We start from the raw sequence: 23,178 nt of genomic DNA, 5'->3' as shown, positions 1-23,178 counted from the left end.
GTCACAGCATGGGCAAAACCGTGCTCCAAGGAAACACTGGCCCTGTCTGCAGCCAGGAGATCACCAGCCCAGCAGACGCCGAGCCAGGGCCAAGACCAGACCGAGCCGACTCCGCTGTGCAGAAGAAAGGCAGTTTCCAGGGCCTAGGAAAGCCCCGGGCTCACCTTAACGCCAAGAAGTTCCTCTTGCACGCAAGGAGCCTGGCCAGGGAGTGCGCACAGCCATCGGTCAGTTTGTTGTTGAAGAGCCTGGAAAGTTCCGAAAGAGAGGAGCCATGGAAACAAAGCACAGCAGTCGGGGACCACCCAAGCCCAGGGTAGCCGGCTGCCTCAGCACAGGAGCTGCCCACACCCTCCGACCCGGCAGACACTCCCAGCCCCGCTCACAGCCGCCACCGCTGTGGCACGACCTGGAGAGTGGCAGGGGGCACGGGGCCCGACGTCCACGGCCCGAGCCCAGCTTACGCTAACTTCTGCAGCTGCTGGCAGTGCATTGCGTGCTCCGCGAGCTTGCAGACGCCACGGTCTGAGATGTTGTTATCTCGCAAGCTGACAAAAGGCAAGATAAACAAATTTGAAAACGGAGCTGATGAGAGAAAAATCACATAAACAAGACTCCCAAAGAGATTTTTCACTCACGCCCAAAGCGCCAGCCTCTGGACTTCTGGGAAACACCGCAAGCACTGAGCACCCCAGAAAAGAGGACACGCCCCCATCCCTGGCCAGGGTGCTGACCTCACACCCCAGGTGGGGGACAGCTCAGCACGCAGGGACCCAGAGCTCCTGCTGAAGAACACTGGGCTCCTAGGGGGTCCCCGGCCTAGTCCAAGGCGCTGTTTCCAGCTTTGTAGCCCAGAAATGATCTTCCTAGAGGCCTCCCAGAAGGTTCCGAGGTGGGCCGATGTGGTGGGAACTAGCCAGCCCCCTCCCCCGCAGGAGGTGATGGTGGGTACCAGAGGGCAGCGTCCCCCAAACTCACCTGCTCACCAGATCTTCAAAAAGCGTCTCTAGAATACAGACTCTCAGGTCCTTCCCCTGGAGCTGGTGATTCTGTCTGTGTGGGGCGGCGGGGCCCAGGGATCTGTGTACATTAACAACTGCACCCATGACCCCCATCCTCTGGCAGATGGGGGAGACCCTAACTTAAAGGTTAACAACGTGGGCTCTAGAATCCCTCAGTGGAAATTCTGATCCTTAGCAGCCACTTACTAGCTATTTGCTGTTCCCTTCCTCTGTAAAAAGGGGGAGATGGTATTCCCCACCCCACCTGGCTGCAGGAGAGTAAGATTTAAAGAGACAGTACACATAAAGCCCCTTGAGCACGTGGCAGGCGTAGAGGCTCCCAGTAATCACGACTGCTCATGGAGCACCTGCACGGGAACTCACCCAAGCACTTCCCAAAAGCAAAGGTATTTAATCCTCACAAAAGCCTACCACGTAGGTACCATGATGATGTCTATTAAGGGGAAGGAAATTGAGGCACAGACAAGTGCAGTGACCGCACCAAGGTTGCACAGCGCCTAAAGCCTCTGGGCCCAGGAGGTCCGGCTCCAAAGCCCACCCCTGAGCACGACATTGCCTGCCTCTCCCCCCAGGCCTTCTGTGGGTGCCTAGAGCCGTGATTTTCAACCTGCAGGCTATGACCCGTTGGTGGGTCATGAAATCAACTCTGAAGGTCCTAGCAGCATTTTTAAAAGGGAAAAAGAACAGAAGAGGGCAGAATGCATCCGAGTTTACACCGGAAAGTCATTTTGTGAAGTTTTTGTTTCAGTTTTAGATGCCTGTGCGCCCGCTTGCTCCTTCTCTCTCACAGTGGGTCATGGCCAAAAAGCTGTGAAAGCCAGCAGCCTGGAGTCAGAGCCAGGGTCTAAAGAAACCTAGATGGGGATACTTTGTAGACAGGTTTCCTGGAGGCTGAGCACTTTCTGTTGGCATGGAAACATTTCAAGTGGGAGAGAGGCAGTATGGCTCTGGGGGAGAGGAGGCCCCCCCCCCCGCCGTCCGGAGCCTCTGTCTCTCTCTCTCTCTGTCTCTGTCTCTCTCTCACACACGCACAGGCAAAATGCCCAAGCAGCAACCTCAAGGTCCTTTCCCCTCCCACACAGCGCTGGCAATTTCGGTATAGAGAGAAAAGAGCAGAACTTGGTCAAGGTCTTTTATGGCTCATGGAAAAATCGAGCTGGTTCCCACAGACCACCCCACACCCAGGGAATGAGAATCGCTGGGCACAGGCCTGAGAATCTGCATTTCCACAAGCCCCTTTGCACCTACAGGCAGGGCACTGGAGCCAGACCCTCCTCACCCTCCTCTGAAAATAGAAACAGACCTCGAGCCTCCCCTCAGCCCTCTGACACATTCTGGGAGTGACATGGGCTTTCCCTAACTGAGGAGAGGGAAGCCACTCATTCTCAGGATGGACTGGTCTATCAGGATCATCCAGGCCAGAGGTTCCGACCTCTTGGGGCTCGAGGACCCCCTTGAGAATGACAGGTCCACTATCCAGAAAAACATTCATATTTGATCAGGAAACTGACTCCCATAGAAAGGTCTCAGACTTCCTGAGTGAAAATACGGGGATTCCTCCTTCTTGGGGAAATAGAGTATGGTGCTGGCCGTCTTCCATTTGCCTGGCCAGATCCACTTTCCCCTGTCTACCTGGCTCTCGGTCCTGAGGGGCTGATGCCCATGGACGACAGCAGCGGGCACCCCCTGCTGGCTCCCGGTTGGGTGGTCAAGGCACGAGCGGGAAGGGGAGGAAGGGCCAGGGCCCCCACTCTCTCAGCTTTCTGTAGCCTCAGCTCCTATCAGGCAGCCTTCTCCACACCTGCCCCCCCAGCCCTGCCTCTCCAGGCCTTCCCCACCCCCACCTTCACAGTCACTGGCCCCAGGACCCTGCCCTGTCCCTTCTGGCTCTTCCTGACTGCTGTTCAAGCCTCTGTAAACAGTCCCTTTAGTAAACTCTCTGCAAATCACCCAATTTAAATGTGTCAGCTGTTTCTTCCTGATAAATTCATAACAGTTATGATCTATAATATACATGGGAACTATATAAAATATGTTACATATTGTGTTATTATTACATTGTATTTATAAACTTATGACCACAGACCCTATGCAAGGGATCACACAGGCCGCCACAGCTTCTAATAGATCTGCATACGTTTGCTCCAGAGAGAAAACAAAAAAATCTTGCTGCTCTGGCCAGGAGAAGTTATGCCCTCCTAATATATTCAAGGAGAGGCTTGTCCCTTGCTTAGGGTCAAATAAGATCATCTGGGTTAGACCAAAAGCCCCAGAAAGCTGTGAGTAGATATTAACATTAAGCTACTACTTCTGCCCCCTCGGAGGTTTTAAACAGGCAGCAGGACCTGCCCTTTCAAGGCAGGAAAGGAAGCTGGGGAGCCTGCGGCAGGCTGGCTGCCAGACCTGGGCATGCCTTCTGCTCTCACCTGGCCCAACACATGGAGAGAGGCCCTGCGGGTGCTGGAACAGACGTTCCAAAGGGGGAAACCTCACACCTCCAGACGGGGCTCCGGAGCAGTACAGGTGACGGCAAAATCTCCTGTGGCCTTAAGGGCAGGCACAACTCTGCAGCCACTTTCCAGCTCTTGGATCCTGAAATCTGCATCTCACTGGGATTTTAAAATCTCTCATGGGGCCTAAATCACCTCTGATTTGTGGGCAGTTCCTAATAACACACACATATGACACAAAACTTTGCACGTCACTTCAAGGTTCTCGCGGAGCCCCTGAAACCTCTCCGCGGACAGGCTGCTTGTGGGGAGCAAGGACTTGTCACCGGAAAGATGTGATCTGTTCTACCCCACTCTGCCATTTCCTGTGTCGCTCTAGACCGGGGACTCTGCTTCTCTGGGCCTCAAACGGAGGATAACGGGGAGTCAGCCCGGGGTGTTCACAGAGAGGAAAGGACTTAATTCCGGGAAGTGTGCAACACAGCGCCTGACACGCAGGACACTCCATAGACGTGGCTGTCGTCATCACCATGACACTAAGGCCCAGACCGCGGAAGGGGCCCGGCTGGGGTTGCACCGAAGGGGTGGCGGGCCTGGACTCCCGGGGGTCCCGTGCGGAGCCCCCACAGTGCATCCTGCCCCCCGCCAGCCAGCACCCCCCAGCAACACTCACTACAGAGCCTTGCAGACATTGAGACAAGGCAGCAGCTGCTCCACACCGACGTCCCCGACGGAGTTGTGGTCCAGCTGCAGAGCCATGGGCCGCTGCAGGTGCCGCAGCACGAACGCCAGGGCGGCACACTCTGCAGGGCCCACGCCGCAGAACGTCAGCTTCAGGTGCCCGACCTTCAGCCCCCGCACGGCCTCCCGGGCCAGCCGCTCCTCCTGCATCTCGTACAGGCTCCGGATGAGCCAGACGAACCCGGGCATGGCATGCACGCTCTTGGCCTCCCCCGGCACGGCCGCGGGGATGGAGTGGAAGTGCTCGTGGAGGCTGCGGGACAGACAGGCCCGGGCGCCAGCCTGGCGCTGGAGCAGGGCCCTCTCGGACACCTGGCACTCGGCCAGCAGGCCCCTGTGCTCCCGGGACAGCAGCCCCGCCAGGAAGGCTGCCGTGATCTGGAGGTTGTGCGGCTCAGCCTCCTGCAGCAGAGCCGCGGCGCCGCCGTCTGGGCGCTCGGGGCGCGGCACGCACATGGGGGGCAGCAGCCGGGCCAGCAGCGAGCTGCGCGGCCCGTGACAGCTGAAGAGTTGTCGGAGCAAGGACTGCGACAGGTCGGCGCTCAGCACGAGGTACAAGGCTGCAAAGAAACACTGGAAGGTGATGTGCAGGAATTCCAGCGGGGCGGCGCCCCCCGGCACGACGCTCCTGGCGTGCACCAGGAAGCCGAGAGAAATGTCCTCGGGGCCCACGTGCGCCGCCTGGAGCTGCTTGGCGGAGAACACGTAGCAGCACTTGCCCAGGCCGCAGACAGCCAGCCAGCCCAGGCGCAGGAGGCTGGGGAGCCTGCCTCGAAGCAGGCCGGACCCCAGGCCGCAGGGCACCGAGCCTGCCGGGGAAGCATGCAGCAGAAAATGCTGCAGGATCAGCAGGTACAGATCCGTGGTGGTCTTTGGGGACCCCCCGCCACACCACAACAGCTCTCGGTGGCATCTGGACACCATCCACGAGACCACAGGAAGGTGGCACAGACCGTGCAGGGCCGAGGTTGCTTTGAGCAGGCGGACGAGGCGGTCGGCCACCCCCGGCTCCCGGTGGCACTTCCTCAGGTACAGCTCGATGCCCTCCTCCGAGAAGCCCTTCAGGCAGAGCTCCAAGCGCAGGCACTTCCTGAGGAGCGCGGACACCGCCGCGGGCCGGCTGGTTAGCACCTTGCGGGCATTCTTGAGCAGGTTGCCCTGCAGGAGGTTGCAGAGCAGAGTCTGGACAGAGGTGGGGTCGGTCGGAGAGCAGTGGCGCTCGCGGTCCGAGAACCTGAACCTGAACTCGTCAAAGCCATCGAAGGTTAAGAGGACGCGGTTGGGGTGGTCAAGGAGGAACTGGAAGACGTCCTGTTGGCCGAGGTCGGGCCAACAGCAGTGTTCGAAGAGCAGCGTCCGCACAGACAGAGGCTTTGCCACGCACTGCAGCTGCCGGCAGCTGAATGGGAAGACGAAGAGAAACTCCTGGAAGTCACTCCCTGAGGCCCAGAGCAAGTGCAGCCGCTGCAGGAGCGTGCTCTTGCCGCTGCCCGCCTCGCCCACCACCAGCAGCGTGTCGGCGTCGTCATTGAGGCGGCCACGGCTGCTGAAGAGCTCCTCCAGGCCCAGGGTCGCAGGGCTCTTCTGCAGGGGTTCGGCCAGGCCCGCCTCTGTCCGGATCTCCAGAACATTCTCTGTGTATATTTCCTCCAGGCAAAGATTCTCTGCCCCATCGTAGGTGCTCAGGAAGCGAGACTGAGCGGATATCGTGGACCTCAGCTTGGACATGTACTTCTTACACGCGGTATCTGGAAGACCGAAGAGGAGGCGAATGAGGTAGGATGGTGGGGAGGGTGGGATCTGACAGAGAGGGGGCTTCATGGGGGGCACGTGATGTGATGCATGGATAGAAGAGCCAGCACGTGCCAGCCCTGGCTTTTCCACTTGCAAACTACGGGCTTTGATGACAGTCACATAACCTTCCTAAGCCTGGGACTCTCCCCGCCTTGGGAGGTGGGAAAATGGTGGTCCCTACCTTATAGGGTTTACATGGAGCAATTAGGATAATTCATGTCAAGTGCTTCCTTCGGCGTCCAACACAGGGCTCAAAAGATATTAGCTAGTGGTATTATTATTACTACTGACATCAGGAAGAGCTGTGGATGAGAAGGAGCCTTGGGCTGGGATCAGAAGGCCTGCATGCCGATGCCTGTCCCGCCATATTGATTACATGGCCTCTTGGCCCCTCAACCTCGGCTGGGTCTTTCTAAAGAAAAACACAAGGTGTAAAAGCCTGGTAGCCCCGTTTCTGAAGTCAGATCCACCTGGGTTTGAAAGCCACCTCCATCATTACCTTGTACCAGCCACTCAACCTTTACCGCCTTGGTATATTTATCTCCAAAATTAGGGACAATCCACACCCTGAAGGATTGTCATAGGAGGAAATGAGAGAAGATAGAATTTAGAGGAACGTCTGACATATGGTAAGCTCTCGAAAGATGGTATTTGTTATCGCGATACTGAGGGGTTTGGGAGGCATAAGAGGAGCAGCGGGTCCCAATCCTCAGGGTCTGTGAAGAAGTTACCTTACCTGCAAAAAAGGGACTAGATAAATGTGATTCAACTACAGAGATAGGGACATTATCCTGAATAATCCACGTGGACTTCGCCCTGTTTGGTCTCCGGGTCACTGGAGTGCCCGGGTCGAGCACTTGGACAAGAGTCCTTGATCAAGGTTCACTTCCGCATCCTCTTCACAGAACCCTCGCAACCCTCTCGCGCATAGGGTGTGTCCACAAGGCAGCTGCTTTTCCTTTACCGTCCTAATAAGCAATGTGGGCAGATTACTTGCTGTATCAGGGGTTAGTTCCCCTTTCAAGGAATGAGGAAGTGGTAGTCCAGAGCCCCCAGGGCGGGGGGACCTTCGAGCATCATGGCCTCACTGCTCCCAACCAAAGACCGGCCCCCTTGTTCTCAACTCAAAAGCTAACAAGTCATTCTCACAGAGCACACTGAGCATACCAAGGCTCTGTTCACGGTCATCCAGAGAAGTTGCGCTGTGCTTGTGTTCCGTGTTCTGTCCCCAGAGCTGATGACCCTCATTGCTTTTAATGCCCCCTGGCTATACCAGGAGCACTCAACGTAGACACCATAAAATATATACCTTCCTCTCTACTACCCTGAGTTCTAATGCAGGTTTTCCAGACACCACCAATATAAAATTCTCTTGAAAAGCAACCATCTCTCATTTTAAAAACAAACCCAGGTCAAGCATCAACTTTGGATTGGTCACCCTGGGGAATCTGGCATCATGTCACAGAGTTACGATGCATGAAAGCCGGCTGTGCTTGATGATATCAACAGCCCACACTAACCAAGGCCCAACCCGGGCACCGAGCTCCGTACGGACCAGCCCCTTGGGACACTGATGTCTGTGCCCTATTCTCAGGGAGATGGTGCTCACCGAGGTGCCAAGCACTGGCTTCTAGCCGTCCCTCCAGCAGGCATGCTCGCTGCCCAGAGGGTAGAGCCCAGGGTGGTAAATCGATCTGCTAGCGCCACCCACAGCTCGGGGGCCCTCACTGCCAATGAGCAATCCCTATGGTGATATGGGAACAAGACATGTGAGCCTCTAGCCCTCTCTTTACAACTGACGATCTCTTCTCCCAAGAAAAGGAGAAGCACTGGTGGAGACGGTATAAAACCAGACCCATCCTCCCCACGTCGACCCCCGCCCTCCTTGCCCCAGTTTTCATATCCGTAAAGTGGAAAAGATGACACTGATTTCTCAGGTTGCCACAAAGCACAGATGCCTTGAATAAAACACCTTGCAAGGACCCCTGCCTAGTTTCAGCTGTGGGATCCAAGCCCCTCCCGTCCCTGAGTTGGGCTGGTGGCCACGTGCAACGAGAGAGATACCATGTTATCTAAATCCATTTGGTCCTGGAGTGTCTGATGGTGAGTGGTTAAATTGCAGAAATCGAGAGATAACAGCCCTATCTCAAAAGCGTATCCTTTCCAGCACAGATAAAAAGAGTTTGGCTAGCGAGGAAGACCTGCCTTCGCTTCAGAGCACAGTAAGCTCCAGTCATCACTGTGCAACTCAGGAAATAATAAAAGCTAACCCCAATATTACACGCGGTAATCCTTTCGATCCTCCCAATAGCCCAGTGAGTCAGTGGTGGTTTATCCTTGACCTCGGGAAACTGAGTTACGGCCAGTAAGTGAAATTCACTCTTAACCGTGAATCCCTACAGCCTTTCCTTCCCTTTCGGATGAACTGAGAAGAACATAATATATATATACCTTCAAAAGGCAGGGCCAACGGGACTGGCAATTCTTGAACATGACGTAGAAGGAAGGCAGCCAACCCATTCGCCTTCACTGTGGCAAGATCGAGAAGCCTCCTTGCCTATGGGGAGAGCAAAAGTCAGTATCTTTCCAGAAAGGCGGATGGAGACAGAGTGGGAAGGTTTCTACCGATCCCTACAATTTCATAGGCATCTCCCTTCCACCACAATAAAAGGCCGGAACAACACCCCAGAGCAAGAGGGGTCTGAAGAAGTCACTAGGTGTTGTGTGGTGAAGCGAACACTTGCATACGCACCCGATCTGGCTCCCACTAAAAGAGGGAATAATTTAAGGAGAAAATAACATAAATCTATCAACCTCCAAGGATAGGAAAAACAATTCTGGAAAGCTAGAAATCATTTGGAAGACAGGTGATTCCATGGGGCCCCGAGGCTTGGAAGACCATCCCTGAACACAACCCCCACATTTTCATCTCCAATCTGAACTGCTCCCCCGAACCTTGGACACGCACACCCAGAACTGCCTGCCCACCATCTCCACTTCGATGTCCCCTAAACACCTCTGACTTCACATATCCAAAACCAAGCTCCTCGTCTACACCCACCCCCAAACCTGCAGCCTTCCTCCTTCCCACTAATGTCAACTCTACCCTTCCAGTTGCTCAGCCCCAAACTTCTAGAATCACCCTGGAAGCCTCTCCTCTGCGATCCACCAACAAATCCTGTTGGCTTGAACGCGTATCCAGAACAGCCCAATAGAAGGAGAATCCTCACTGCCTAGAGGGTAGACACAAATGCAAGACGTGTTTGTAATGTTGAGTCTTCTAGTAGCCTTTTTTAAAGTAAAAAGAAATGAAATCCATTTCAATCATATATTTTATTTAGCCCAATGTAGCCAGAAAATTACCATTTCAACATGAAGTCAATATAAAAAAATTACTGAGATACTCTACATTGTTTCTTTCATATTGAGTCTTCAGAACAGAATCCCACTGCGGACCAGCCCTCATTTCAAGTGCTCGATAGCCGCATGTGGCCAGAGTCTACCCCACTGGATGCACAGCTAGAGAGCGCTGCCCTTTCTTGTCGTCTCCTCTGTGCCACCGCCCAAGCCACCATCATTGCTCACCTGGAAAACAGCAGAGGCTGCCCACCTGGTGTCCCTGCTTCTGTCTCTGTCCCCAGAATCTATTCTCAATGCTGCAGGCAGAGTGTCATTCTTTAAAAACAAAAGCCAGATCATACGTCTCCCGTTACAAATGTCCCAACACTGCCTTCATTTTCTCAGAGCAAAAGCCCAAGTTGAACAATAACCTACAAGGCTCCAAACAGACCGAAGTGCTGTCTGTGACCTTGAGGCTCCTGCTTCACTTCTCTCACTTCACCTCTTACTGCTCTTCCCCCTGCTCATTCCACTCAGAACACCAGCCTCAGGTTTTCTGGAAACATCAAGCATGCTCCCACCCCTGGGCCTTTGCTGGGACTGTCCCCCCTGCCTGGGATGCCCTTTCTCCTGCTGTCCATGTGACCCCTTCCTTCACTTCCTTCAAGTCTTTGCTCAAATATCACCTTCTTGAGAACTCCCTGACCACTCCATTTAAAATTGCAATCCCTAGCCCCGCCCCCTGTAACTTTTCGACCCCCAGACCCACTCTACTTATTCTCTACAGCACACTCATCACCTTCCAACGTGTCCTGTCATGTGTTCCTTTTGCTTATTGTCATCTCTCTGCACTGGAACAGGAGCGTCTCCAGGACAAGGATTTTTGTCTGTTTTGTTCACTGCTGTTTCCTCAACACCTAGAAGAGTGCCTGGCACAGAGCATGCATTCAAGGACTTGCCAAAGGAATGAACAGTAATAGACTTAGAAGAGCCCAGAAAGCCAGATCCTAAGCCAACAGTGGCCAGATTGAAAACCACACAACATGCATTTTGGAATCTATAAAGATCTCTGGAATGAAGAGCATCAGGTACCTCTAGAACCAAAGGAAATGACTGAATTAAGGAGGATTGAGTTAACGTGGCCTATAAAACAGATCTCCGGTTCCCCTTAACCACTCCAAGCCAACAGCAACTGTCCCCGCCCTGCCACGGCAAAGTGTGGAGATTTATATTCTGGAAAGGCTAAAACAGGGTCCCTGGACTGGGAGGCACCAGGCACAATAAAGGAAGTGGGCATCGTGCCCCAAAAGAAGGTTTAAATGACCATGTGCAAAATGAGTGCTGAACGCAGAGACCTCTCCCCACCACTATCAGTGCCCAGCCCTCTTACTCACTGGGCTCCCGCAACTCTGGCAGTCAGACCTTTACCTCCAGGCTAGCAACTTGACCAACCTAGGAGGAAAGGTCTAAAGGTACAAATGCCATCACTGCCCAAAATGTCTACAGTGAAACTGGAGGCAGACAAGTTTCACCTGTAGGCTCTGAGTTTCCAGTAAGTGTTAAGGAGTCTGTTTCGGTCATGAGCAGCAAACTAAGGATCATCATATGCCCAAAGAAAGAATCTCATGTGGGAGGTTGAGGCCAAATAAGTTGAGAAGGGGAAAGCAACTTGTAGGGTAAAAAGGTTATGCAGGGTGGAAAAACATCTGCCCCCCCGCCCCGAAAAAACAACAAAAAACAAAACAAAACCAAAAAACCAGAACCTGCTGTATCGTTATGGTCCTTAAGTAAGATAAGAAATTGCATCCATAAAACAAGAACAGGATGTTATAATAAGCGACATTTTATTTTTATTTTTTTAAAGATTTTTTATTTATTTATTTGACAGAGAGAGACAGCCAGCAAGAGAGGGAACACAAGCAGGGGGAGTGGGAGAGGAAGAAGCAGGCTTCCCAGCGGAGCAGGGAGGCCAATGCGGGACTTGATCCCAAGACCCTAGGATCATGCCCTGGGCCGAAGGCAGATGCTTAACGACTGAGCCACCCAGGCGCCCCAAAAATAGACATTTTAAAATAGCTCTTGGAAATTCAAAGTGATAGCAAAAATGAAAAACACAAGGGTGCAAGGGTTTAAAGGTTAAGTGGAAGATATTATAGAGGAAGTAATGCAAAGAACACAGAGAAAGAAAATGGACAAGAAAGAGAAGAAAATTAGGAGATCAGTCTAGGAGTCCTAAAATTCAAATAGTAGTTCCATAAACAGAGAAGAGAGAAAAGAGAAAGAAATCACCAATAAAGTAATCAAGAAAATCTTCCAGAACATAAAAGAATCTGAGTTTTTGGATTCAAAGCACCCCTTGTGGGGCGCCTGGGTGGCGCAGTCGTTAAGCGTCTGCCTTCGGCTCAGGGCGTGATCCCGGCATTATGGGATCGAGCCCCACGTCAGGCTCCTCCGCTATGAGCCTGCTTCTTCCTCTCCCACTCCCCCTGCTTGTGTTCCCTCTCTCGCTGGCTGCCTCTGTCTGTCAAATAAATAAATAAAATCTTAAAAAAAAAAAAAAAAGCACCCCTTGAGTGACCAGCACAACAGAAAAACACTAAGGCACATCACTGTGACATTACAGAATGTTAGGGGGCCAAAAGAAAATTTCACATGCTTCCAGAAGTATAAAAGAGTTTTGGAATTCTAGGAATTCTTCTCTGGAAGAGAGCAGACAAGGGAGTAATAATCTCAAAATTCTGAAGGAAAATGATGACCAACCCCGAATTTTATACCCAGCTAAATTATTGATCAAATACGAGGCAAGTTTTAACGATAGAAGAGCTTAAAATTTTAACTCCCATAGGCTCACTTTACAGTATGTGGGAGATATGATCTCCCAGAATAGAACAAACCAAGAAAAAGGAAGACATATTACTCAGGATACAGGAAAACCAACACAAGAGGACTGTGAAGGGAAATCTCAGGATGATGGCTCTACCAGAAGCAGAGGGCCGCCAGCTGAGGCAGATTGGAGCAACGTGACTCAAGACTCACACACGTCCAAAGCAATTATTTCCTAGATGTCCAGGCAGGCCTGGCTCTAATCCTTATCTATATTTGGCTTGTCTACACTACAGGCTAATATCATTCTTTCTTTCAACCCCTGTGGCCTGGGTCAGCTGAGGACACCCATTTCACCCCCAAAGTGTTTGGCCTGGCCCGATTCCTGGGAGCTGGAAGAGCCTCGGACAAGCTTACAACTGCACACTTCCTCTGACTATTCCTGGACATCCGGCCCCTGACTCATACTGCCCTACCAGACCCTCCAGCTGTAGTGAATTTCTCGGGACTCGCTCAATGACCTTGCCCACTGACTTCCCAGCAGGAGCCCTTCAAGCCTCCAGAAGGTAAAACCAAGACCAAGTCCCTGAGGTCCTGTTCTGTTTCCCTGCTCCTGGGAGCCCGCATCCAAGAAGGAGAGGCAGGACTCCGCTTTCCTGACACTGCTATGCTTGGGCTTGCTAGAACTTTCCCAAAACAAAACACATGGTTTGGAGAATTATTGCATAAGGTATTAAAACTGTGAAGAAAAGCAAAGAACTGATTTCACACAAAAGTCAGGCTAGGGGTAGCAATGGAGGAAAGAACTAGTAACATTCTACGTCTTTGTGTGGGTGAAGGGAACATGTTTATACCACGACATATGAAATTATACACTTTCTGCAGGCATGCTACATTTCCCAAGTTAAAGGTGTTGGGATTAATACTGTAAAAGAGTCAAGCACTTCAGTCTGACACCGACCCTAGCAACTTTAGCAGGTGCAAGAGTCAGATGGAGAGCTGGTTTTACAGCCTCAGGTCTGCTAACAACTGTTATGCCCAACTCCGTGAGGTCACCGCACGAAGCCCCACATGTCACGGCAGAAAGAGAAGATCATTCGCTCTGGGGACAATCAGGCCTGGATTCGAACTCTAGCTGGGCCACTTCCCAGATGGGTGGTTTGGGCAGTTTCTTCATTGTTAAGAAACAGGGGAGCCAACACTATACCCTTAGAAGGCTGTAGTGTGGCTTAGAGATCACGACCATAGAGGGCTATGGACCGTGCCTGGCCTGTGGTAGGCACTCCCTCAGTAAATAGTAGCAGCGGGTCTTCTAGGGATCTAGTTCTTCAACTTGCATTTTGTTTCATTCCACAGCATTTTTCAGTCCCCAACCTGCAATCCATGACAACTGCCTCTTTATAGGAAATTACAAGGTCAGTTTCTGAGAGTAAACAAGGTAGTCCTGGATTGGGGGGATATGTTAGTCGGACATACCACAAGTTCCACCCACAATGAATCAGAAATTCAGCCACTGAAGGCAAGCCACCACGTTAAAGAACCATAGAATGCCAGAGCTCAAAAGGGGTTCAGAGAGCCTTTCCAAAAACTTAAAACCTCAGGCCGTCCAGTCCCTTGGGAAACTCCCACGACCCCCAGATGTCTTGTCCACCACATGCCCTGCGTAGTCCCAGCAATGGGTGCTTCTGCTGTCTACCCAGCCCTTACTTAAGGTGGATTCTTAGCTCATTAAAATGCAGGCTTTCTTCTTTCCTAATATTAGCATTTAAGGTTATATATTTCCCTCTATGTTCTGCTCTAACTGTAGCCCATCCATTTTTATAAATCAGATTCTCATTACTGTTTGGTTCTGAATTATTTTCTGATCTCCATTATGATTTCTTCTTTTTTTTTTTTAAGATTTTTTATTTATTTATGTGACAGAGAGACAGCCAGCGAGAGAGGGAACACAAGCAGGGGGAATGGGAGAGGAAGAAGCAGGCTCCTAGCCGAGGAGCCTGATGTGGGACTCGATCCCGGAACGCCGGGATCACACCCTGAGCCGAAGGCAGACGCTTAATGACTGCGCTACCCAGGCGCCCCCCATTATGATTTCTTCTTTAGCCCATGAGTTACCCTATTTTCTTTTTTCATCCATCCAAATACCTCCTCTATGCATGCCCTGTCTCCTCTAGGCCCGGGGCTGCCTCCTCTAAACCGCTCAGAGCGTCCAGACCAGACCACCATGTTGACCACTTGACCAAAGATGACAAGACACAATCCTTTAACTTCCCAAATGGGCTGATTCGATCTCCACAACAGACCACAGAAGGCACCAGTGCAGGTGCAACAACGAACATGTTGTCTGTAATCCCTGCAGGGCCAGGCTCAAGGACCTGGTGCTCAGGGTAGAATTGTTGGTTTCGTGCGCACTAATGAGTAACAAGAGGGGCCACACCACATGTGCTCTGTAAATATGAGCCAGCTTTAGAACAGCCTTGAGGACACACTGGCTTATCCCATCAGTCTCTACCTAGACTCACCTAATCACCCAAGACTTTTTTTTTAATAGATAAATAAAAACTAAAAAAATCCCCCAGTTCAGCCCATCCTAACACTGCCATTTAATTCCAATTCATTCATTCATTCATTCATACATTCAATAACTGAGGTGTTTCACCAACAAGTATTTACGGAGTGCCTATTTACTGAGCACAAGACGCTTTAAGAGCCTGGCACAGAGTAAGCATCTAAATAGATTCTGGCCAACAGGTGCCTGGGTGGCTCCATCAGCTAAGCGTCCACCTTAGGCTCAGGTCATGATCTCGGGGTCCTGGGATCGAGCTCCATGACAGGCTCCCTGCTCAGAGGGGAAATCTGCTTCTCCCTCTCCCCCTGCCCCCCTCCACTTGTGCTCGCTCTCTCTCTTTCTCTCAAATAAATAAATATTTAAAAAAAAAAAAGATTCTGGCTGAATAAACGAATGTATAAATTAACAATGAATGAGCGAGTCAAGATACCAGGTCCAACACGGAACTTCCATGCCACCAAACCACTTTTCTGGGCATCAGTTCCCCAATATATAAGGTGGGATGTCAGTGACGGTTCTCTCTCTATCACAAGAGCCCTGAGGGTCGCTGTTTGGGGTAAAATGAATAAAGAGTTTCACAACTACCCAACAGACAGTTTTCTAGTCTCATGGCATGGCGTTTTCAGGGGGAGTTACACCCCAACTCTGAATGTCTAGGAGCTGAAGCAAGTTCGCATCAGAAATCCAATGTAGACACGTGAACAACATTGGTCCATAGTGTGCTAATTATTAACGATTAGTAATTAAATGTTAAATTATCTATTAAATACAATGTAATAATTAATTATGAAATAGAATAATGAATTTTGATGATCTGTTGAGCTATTAAGACAGCCAAAAAGCATACAAGTACAGAATATTATCGATAACACAACGAACGGCGGCCAACGGGAATGTTAACGAGTGGTTTCTTTGCGCTAGACACAAAGGGTTCAGAAGGGTTGCACAAGTCAAATCACTGACTTCTCCCGAGAACCTTATTGATGTTTCTCAGGTGAGGAGAAGAGACAGGGGAGACTAAGGAGGGAGAGTTTCCACAGAGAAGCCCCGAAGTCACAGAGAACAGGCCCTGAACGACTTTCACCTGCCTGGCGACCTTGTTAGGGGGAAGGCCAGCACCCCTGTCTCCCCACGGGGCTCACTCCCTAAAGACAGCTCCGTCCTGGTGACTAAGCACCCTTCTCCTGTGAATTCTGATTACCCAAGACAGAAGCGCCTTACCCGCTGGGAGGATGTGAAGATGGGCAGCCTGATTTCATCACATTCGTACTGGCTGATGAAACCGTGCTCCCACGCCAGATCCAGCACGCCCTCCACATGGCTGTAGAGTCTCCTGACGATGGCCGGCCGGTGACTCTGCAGGTCACGGGCTGGGTGGGGCGAGTGCGGGTCCCAGCAGCTGGAAAGCTCTGGAGCCTGGCAGTCGGTCTGGGCCTCCCGGACAGCTGCGACGAGCTGTTCACAGCCCCAAGTGCCCTTATTCCAGACAGTGTCCAGGAGGCGCCTGGCCAAGCGTGAGAGGGGCTGGCCCGGGAGGCTGAGGCCCTCGTAGTCTTCCCAGGAGAGGACTTCCCAGGAAAGCAGCCAGTCCAGGACGCTCTCGAAGCCCTCCAGGGACCCTGAGACCAGCAGCCCCACCAGCTGGCTCCTCTGAGCCTGGAAAGCGTCCTGTGTGCACATTTCATAACCTGGGGAGGAGAGTGAGGTCAGTGCAGGACTCCTTTGAAAGCAGGCAGGGGGCAGTGGGGGGGACGTCGCAACAAGTCAGCCCCACCCCAAGCCCGAGGAGGCCACGGGGGATCTACTGGGACATTACCCAATCCAACCTCCCCATTGTGCGGATAGACAGACTGAGGCCCAGAGAAGGCGAGAAATTGGCTCGAGGTCCCACAGAGAGTTTGAAGCAGCCAGGAGTTCAATCAAGGCTCCTGGTTTCCACATCTGCACTTCATCCTTGGCTCAAGAAGGCTTAATAAGTCTTGTGCTGACAGTCGGAGCGATGACTCCCAAGGGATCTGGAAATTATCTCCCTTTGAGACCTTAGGAGAGGGCTCTCCCCTGCTGGTTACTGCTCTCTCCAGCAGCAGCTGGTGTTTACCAAGCACATGCAAAGGGCTGCCAATCAGTCTAATGCTTCCACATGGGAACTCATTCAACCCTCCCAACTGCTCTGAATGGTGTTACAATCAGCCCAGATGAAGAAACCAAGGCACAGAGAGACCAAGTGACTTGTATAAGAGTTCCCAGCCAGATGCGGTGGAGCTGCGGTTTGAACCCAGGCAGTGTGATTCCAGAATGCATGCCCTTAATTCCCACATTTGGGTTCCCCGACAGGGGTCCCGAGCCCATGCCTGCTAGGGTAACCCACTTCGACCCCAGGGGGCAGACCAGAACATTGCTATAAAGATCTCAGCCCAGGCAAAGCAAAAATCAAAGTGCAGGGGCGCCTGGGTGGCTCAGTCATTAAGCATCTGCCTTCAGCCCAGGGCGTGATCCCACAGTTCTGGGATCGAGCCCCACATCAGGCTCCTCCGCTGGGAGCCTGCTTCTTCCTCTCCCACTCCCCCTGCTTGTGTTCCCTCTCTCGCTGGCTCTCTCTCTGTCAAATAAATAAATAAAAAATCTTAAAAAAAAAAATCAAAGTGCATACGAAGTCATTTCAAAGCTCAGGAGAGCACGGACCCGTTGTCACCCCCTCCTTCCCAACTGCCCCCAGGCCCTCACTTAACTCCCACTCCCTCACCACCACACATTATACGCTGTCATCTCTATCAGTGGCTTACTCTGGGCTCAGCCTTCAAACTCTGGGCTCTGGGAATTTGAGGGGAATTGATCCTGGGAGGGTCCCCAAGCAGCAGAGAAAATCTCTCAGTGGGGTCCATTCCACGACTGCCACAGGGACCAGGGACGTGGACGGGTGCAGTGCCCAGAGAAAGTGAAAGCAAAAGGGAAAAAGAAGAGGAACACCTTCTTTTTACAAAATGGGGATATTCAGAGAGGCTCAAGGGAGCAGACGCCAAGGCGCTCGGAGATTTTGCATCTCTCCTATTTACTATTTATGTGTCTCTCCCCATTCTTGGCCTAAGGAGAAGCCCGGGTCTTACTCGTCCTGGCATCCCCAAGCTTGGCACAGGGCTGAGCCTCAGGGAGGCACGGTGGGAATGCTCATGAATCAAAAATCCACCGAGGAAGGGGAGGGCCTGGAACATTCTGTGCCTATCCTCATATACCAGCCAAGGGAAGTGAAAGCAGACATCTCCAACTCAGACTATTGCCAGCCCTCGGGAGGTAAGCCTTGGGCTGGCCAGATGAGGAGACAAAGGCAAGGCAAAGTCATCTGCATGTCTGGCAGCCTGTGAGGGCCTCCCCAACCCATAGGCTGCTCTAGGGCAGTTCTCTCTGGCCAAGCAGGCCTCCACCCTGTGCGCACTGCCAGGCAGAGGAGTCAGGAGGGTAGACATGGGGAGGGGGAAGAGGAGAGAACAGGACAAGTAAGAAGAGCCTTGGGCTTGGCCCTGGTGTGGCTCTCAGCTGCGGAAACCCCAGCCCCACTGCCACCCCAGCCAGGACCTGGGGGAAAGAAGCACCTGCCCCCTCCCTCTGGGAACAGCCCAAACATGGGGTGGGCACTCTCCCTCTGACCCCTAGCCTGGAGGGCAAGTGTGCAGCCAGGAATTAAAGACGTTGCAAAGTTATCATGAGACCAGGCAACGACTTCTCCTCTTACCGAGAGGATTTCTGAGGGTGGACAGGGCCCCGTCCTCTGCATCGGGAGAACCTAGGCCACACTATCCCCCTGCAAAGATCATTAGGCTTGGTGGAGCAGGCATGGCCTTGAGCAGAAACTCAAAGGCTGAGTAGCACGGGAGTGGCGGGTCTAGATTTACCTACAGACCCCACCTTCCCGGGGAAATCCCAAAAGGATGGTCTAGAAGCCAGAGTTGGCCAAGCCACCGTGCAGAACTAGGTAATTCTCATCGGTTCTGGTGTAAAACCCTGTGTACCCACCATGACCTGCACCGAGAGACCCACAGTTGTGCTCACCCACAAGGGGACAAGCTGGGAGTAAGCAGGGCCCTTCCCAAACACACCAAGTCTGGAGCAGCTGACAGATCCTTGAGCCACACAACCACCCAGCTAGTGACATCAGGGATCTGGGGACACACAGGAAGAAAGGCAGGCCTGAGCCCTAAGGGTTGATGCTCTGTCCCCCCGCCAGCAGCTGGAAAGTCCCAACTCTTCCCTGGCCTCCTTCCAGAAACCTCAGAGCAGGAAGAATCCCCAAGGACCCATTTGGTCGGACCCCTGTCTCTGAACTGGCATTGTCTTTTCTTACTGCAAACATCCAAGGGGAGCACCTGGCCTTGCCGCAGTCCTTGAACAACCAGCTCAGAAAGTTCTTCATCATGTCTAACTTAAGTTTCTCCTGCTTTAGCTTCAACTGGGAGTGAGAGAAAACAGATGGCCAATCATCCTCTATTTCATGAAATTTGTCCCTAAAACCCTGCTTCTTGCCCCCGTATCACCTGTTCAGACTTCCCCTCTTCAGTCTAACTAAATGAGTCTATCTCCACTGCTTTTCTTCTCTACTCGAGTTACTACAACTTGGGAGTCCTTAACAGTCGTTCCTTGAGGAAGGTGAGGTCCAGGTCAAGAAAGAGGCATGAGGGGCGCCTGGGTGGCACAACGGTTAAGCGTCTGCCTTCGGCTCAGGGCGTGATCCTGGCGTTATGGGATCGAGCCCCACATCAGGCTCCTCCGCTATGAGCCTGCTTCTTCCTCTCCCACTCCCCCTGCTTGTGTTCCGTCTCTCGCTGGCTGTCTCTATCTCTGTCGAATAAATAAATAAAATCTTAAAAAAAAAAAAAAAGAGGCATGAAATGGAGTCAGGTGGAAAGGGCATCCCACGTGGGCGCCCCCTTACCCCTAAGCCCAGGCCCAGGCCCAAGCCTGACACCGCCTTCCTTCCTGAGACCACAGCCGGTGACGGTCTCTGGAGCTCTGAGCCAGCTGATTGGCTTAAGGGCCGAAATCTCAGCCCACTTGGCCCCCCAGTGGCCAGACGAGACAGGAAGGGAGGCCCAGGGACACTTGGCTTCTCAACTGTCCTCTCAGCTGGGGCCAAGCCTTCCCAGGGGGCACTGGACCCCTCCCCGCCCCTCCTGCGGCCCATCTTCCATTCCGCCGCCTTCCCTGAGCTTCTCTCTGGGAAGACCATTTCCCACGGGCACCCAGACTGCAGTGTCTCCAGCAGGAGAGTAGAGCCCTCTCTTCCTCTGGCAGCTCCAACCCCAATTCTCTGACGCCCTTCACAGCAGGACCCCTGTCTGTTGTCTGTACTTCGGTCCTCCATTTCTCCCCACCCATCCCCTCCAGGTGTGCCCCCTGGGGCCCCCCCAGACTGTTCTTGTCTCAGCTGGGTTCTCAGCCCTGAGAGAGGCGCTATCAGAACGGCTCCCTCTCTCTTCTTGCAGCACTCTCCTCACTGCCGTCGGGGACACCCCAACTCTGACTTCTCCCAGCCCGCTGGCAGCTCCTTCTGTCTCCTTGGCTGGCTCCTGATGCTGGGAGCCCCAGAGCTCCTGGGTTGGGTCTCTTTCCTCCATACCACTCTCTCCCTAAATGAGTTCACCTGCTCTTATGGCTCTAAACACCAGCCCTGAATTTTATTTCCAGCTCCAACCCCCCCAACTAAACTTTTCCAACTCCCTACTGGGCATCTTCCCGTGGACGCCTAATGGGCATCTCAAACATAACAGGCACAGACCAGCACCCCAGCTCTTCCCCCTAAACAGCTCCCATTTCAGAAGATGGCAGCTCCAAGCTTCCGGACTCTCAGGCCAAAAACCTTCGAGTCATCCCTGACTCCACCTTTCACTCACAGCCAAACCCTCCTGACCCCACCTTCACACTTTACCCCAAATCGGAAAATCTGATATTTTCCCACGGCCTCTCTGCCATGCGTACAAGCCCCCAGGGTCTCTCCCCAGAATGGCAACAGTGGTCCCATCACTGCTCTCCCCGCCAAACTTCCGCCCTCAGCCTGAGTCAGAGCAGGTGACTCCTCTCTTCGAAGCCCTCCAGGGGCTCTCACTGCACTCAGAGTAAAAGCCTTCACAGCCCAAGGCAATGGACCCCCACTTCCCCACCCTGTACCTCTCCGCACTCATCTCCTACTAACCCCCCACCAGCTCCTCACCCACCCTGCTCCAGCCACACAGACCTCCTCCTTGTTCCCAGAACAAGCTGGACCTGCTCCCATCAGGCATGCCTCTGCCTGAGGGCCTTTGCACATGCTTTGTGCTCTTCCCTCCACAGGCACACTGTCCTTCCCCTCAAATATTCACATTGCTCACCCTTCACTTCCTTCAAGGCTTTGTTCGGTTGTCACCACCTCGGAGAGGCCCTTCCTGACTATGCTATGTAAAACTGCAATACCCAAGTCCAGCCCTCACCCCCCCTTGCCTGCTTTGTTTTTCCCCACAGCACTTTCCACTGCCTGCAGATCATACATGTACTTATCTATCTAATTGCTGTCCTCTTTTCTAGAATACGAACTCCATTAAGGCAGGGAGTTTTGTCTGATTTTCCTTTTTTTTTTTTTTTTTTTTTTTTTTTTTTGCTAGAGCTGTGTCTCACCCAGTGTGTTGATAAAGATCATTTGAATTAATAAAAGAGTGAATTGACGCTGCATGGCTCCAGGAGGCAGAAGTGGAACGGAACACTGGAAATCTGCAAGCCATCGATTTTACTCAATGTAACAAGAGCTGCAGGACAATGGACAGGCACGCCACATGTCATCATCACTGAGCATGCGCCGCGGAGGGATCCTGCACCAGGTGCGAGGTGAATGGGTTAAATAGGGGTCCCGTCCAGCCTCAGAGCCCAAACTGGCAAAGGGGATCTGAGTAACCAACAAACTTAGGGCCAGAGCGATTGGGACAGGAGAGCAGAGGCAATGAGACTGTCACTTTGGTCTTCACCAAGGGGACAGGCGACATGGCAGACCAGAACAGCCCATGGGGAGACCAAGGCCACACGAGGAAGACGCCTACAGGCTCAGAAAGAGGGAGAGAAGCAAGAGCAGACACACAGCCAGAGGTCCAGCTGTGGGAAGAAATTTGGGGAGGTTTTTTTGTTTGCTGGAAAGCAAGTAGGACCAGATGGCTGCTCCCAGACATGGGGACCAAAGGAGAGGGCAGAAGGCACCGAGGACGCCAGGCTGGGCGGGCCCTGCTGTGGGCCCCTGTGGGAAGGGTTGGCGATGAGAAGGCGTCTGCACACCCACCGAGGGAGGGAAGGAAGCAGGAGGCTCCCTAAGAGTTACAAGGCTACAGGCAGGGTTAGAGATCATCCAGGCACTTTCACCTATACCCTCCCATTCACGGGCAGGATGAAGACGGGGAAACTGAAGCCCAGAGACAGGAGGCGTCTCCACTGAGCATTGAGGAGGCTTCGTCTAAGAACTGAAATCTCATTACCCAGCGGCCAGCCCCGTGCCTCGGGACTTCTCATTCTGCAGGCTCTCCCTCCCCACCCGTCAGGATAGCCATACAGAGCCTCTCTCCAGACCTCAAAGCCTCAGGGGGCCCGGAAGTTCTGCTCCCGCTCCCAAGCCTCCTCATTCTCTGAAGCCGCTGCCCGCCAGGGGGCTCCGCTCCCTCGAGACAGCCCCTTTCCTTCTACCTTCCATTCAGACCCCGGAACTCCCGAAGGGAAAACCAGGGCATCCCCTCCCCCAAGCCCGACGCCCGGGACGGCTCAAAAGCCAAGTGTCCGAGTCCCCGGGGCAGCTCCCCTCGGCGCCCAGCCCGTCCCCGCGCTCCCGTGCTGGGTAGAGGAGCACTCACCGCACAGTCACCTGCGCCCCAATTCTTCCTTGCGGTCTGGGGGCAAAACTGAAGGCTCCGACTCCAACTCCGGCTCCGCTCAGGCCCCGCCCCTTCTGTCCCGGAGCTCCGCCCCCGCGCTCTGCCCGCCCGCCCCGCACGGCGGGCCACACCCCTCCGGTCCGGGCGCCCCGCCCCGCGCTCTGCCCACCTACCCCGCGCTGCGGGACACTCGGGGCCGGCCCGGGCGCCCCGCCCCGCCCCGCGCTGCGCCCACCCATCCCGCCCGGCGGGGCACACCCCCCTTCGTCCTTGTCCGGACGCCCCTCCCCGCGCCCACCCCTGGGCTGTCCAGAAGTCTCCCGAGACTGGGCAGGAGGGCGAACAGGAACAGGCCTGGGCAGCCCGTCAACTGGACCCCGGCCAAGCGTGTCCCACTTAGCGAGCCACCTTTCTGCTAGCGGGAACCAGAGGCCCGCTCCGGAGACGCACACGCCCCAGACATCCTGTGGAAGGAAAAGCTAGGAAAGCCGTGGGAGCCCGTATTAACGGACGCATTCTGACAGCCAGTAAGTCCAGAGTCATCTAAGGCCTTAAAATCGTGAACAGTG

At 53.3% G+C, this 23,178-nt stretch overlaps 1 protein-coding gene across 4 annotated transcripts in view; it reads right to left on the bottom strand.

Annotated features, from left to right (window-relative positions):
• The window catches only part of NOD2 (nucleotide binding oligomerization domain containing 2), a 35,618-nt gene extending 12,903 nt beyond the window's left edge, over positions 1-22,715 (bottom strand). For 2 of the 4 annotated variants that reach the window (XM_040633290.1, XM_040633291.1), the window contains exons 1-6: positions 22,589-22,715; positions 15,960-16,426; positions 8,459-8,564; positions 4,146-5,961; positions 465-548; positions 165-248 (exon numbers count right to left, since the gene is read on the bottom strand). In XM_040633290.1, coding sequence (XP_040489224.1) covers positions 165-248; positions 465-548; positions 4,146-5,961; positions 8,459-8,564; positions 15,960-16,418 — 2,549 coding nt within the window. In that variant the 5' untranslated portion in view covers positions 16,419-16,426; positions 22,589-22,715. Of the gene's footprint in view, positions 1-164; positions 249-464; positions 549-4,145; positions 5,962-8,458; positions 8,565-15,959; positions 16,427-22,588 lie in introns of those variants that run through there. The other 2 variants (XM_040633293.1, XM_040633292.1) reach the window with 2 other exon arrangements.
• Positions 22,716-23,178: the final 463 nt, after the last annotated feature.

The sequence above is a fragment of the Ursus maritimus genome, unplaced genomic scaffold, assembly GCF_017311325.1.
Source record: "Ursus maritimus isolate PB19 unplaced genomic scaffold, ASM1731132v1 scaffold_19, whole genome shotgun sequence".
Taxonomy (NCBI): Eukaryota; Metazoa; Chordata; class Mammalia; order Carnivora; family Ursidae; genus Ursus; species Ursus maritimus.
The sequence above is the reverse complement of the archived record's forward strand: the minus strand, read 5'-3'. Positions and strand labels throughout refer to the sequence as shown.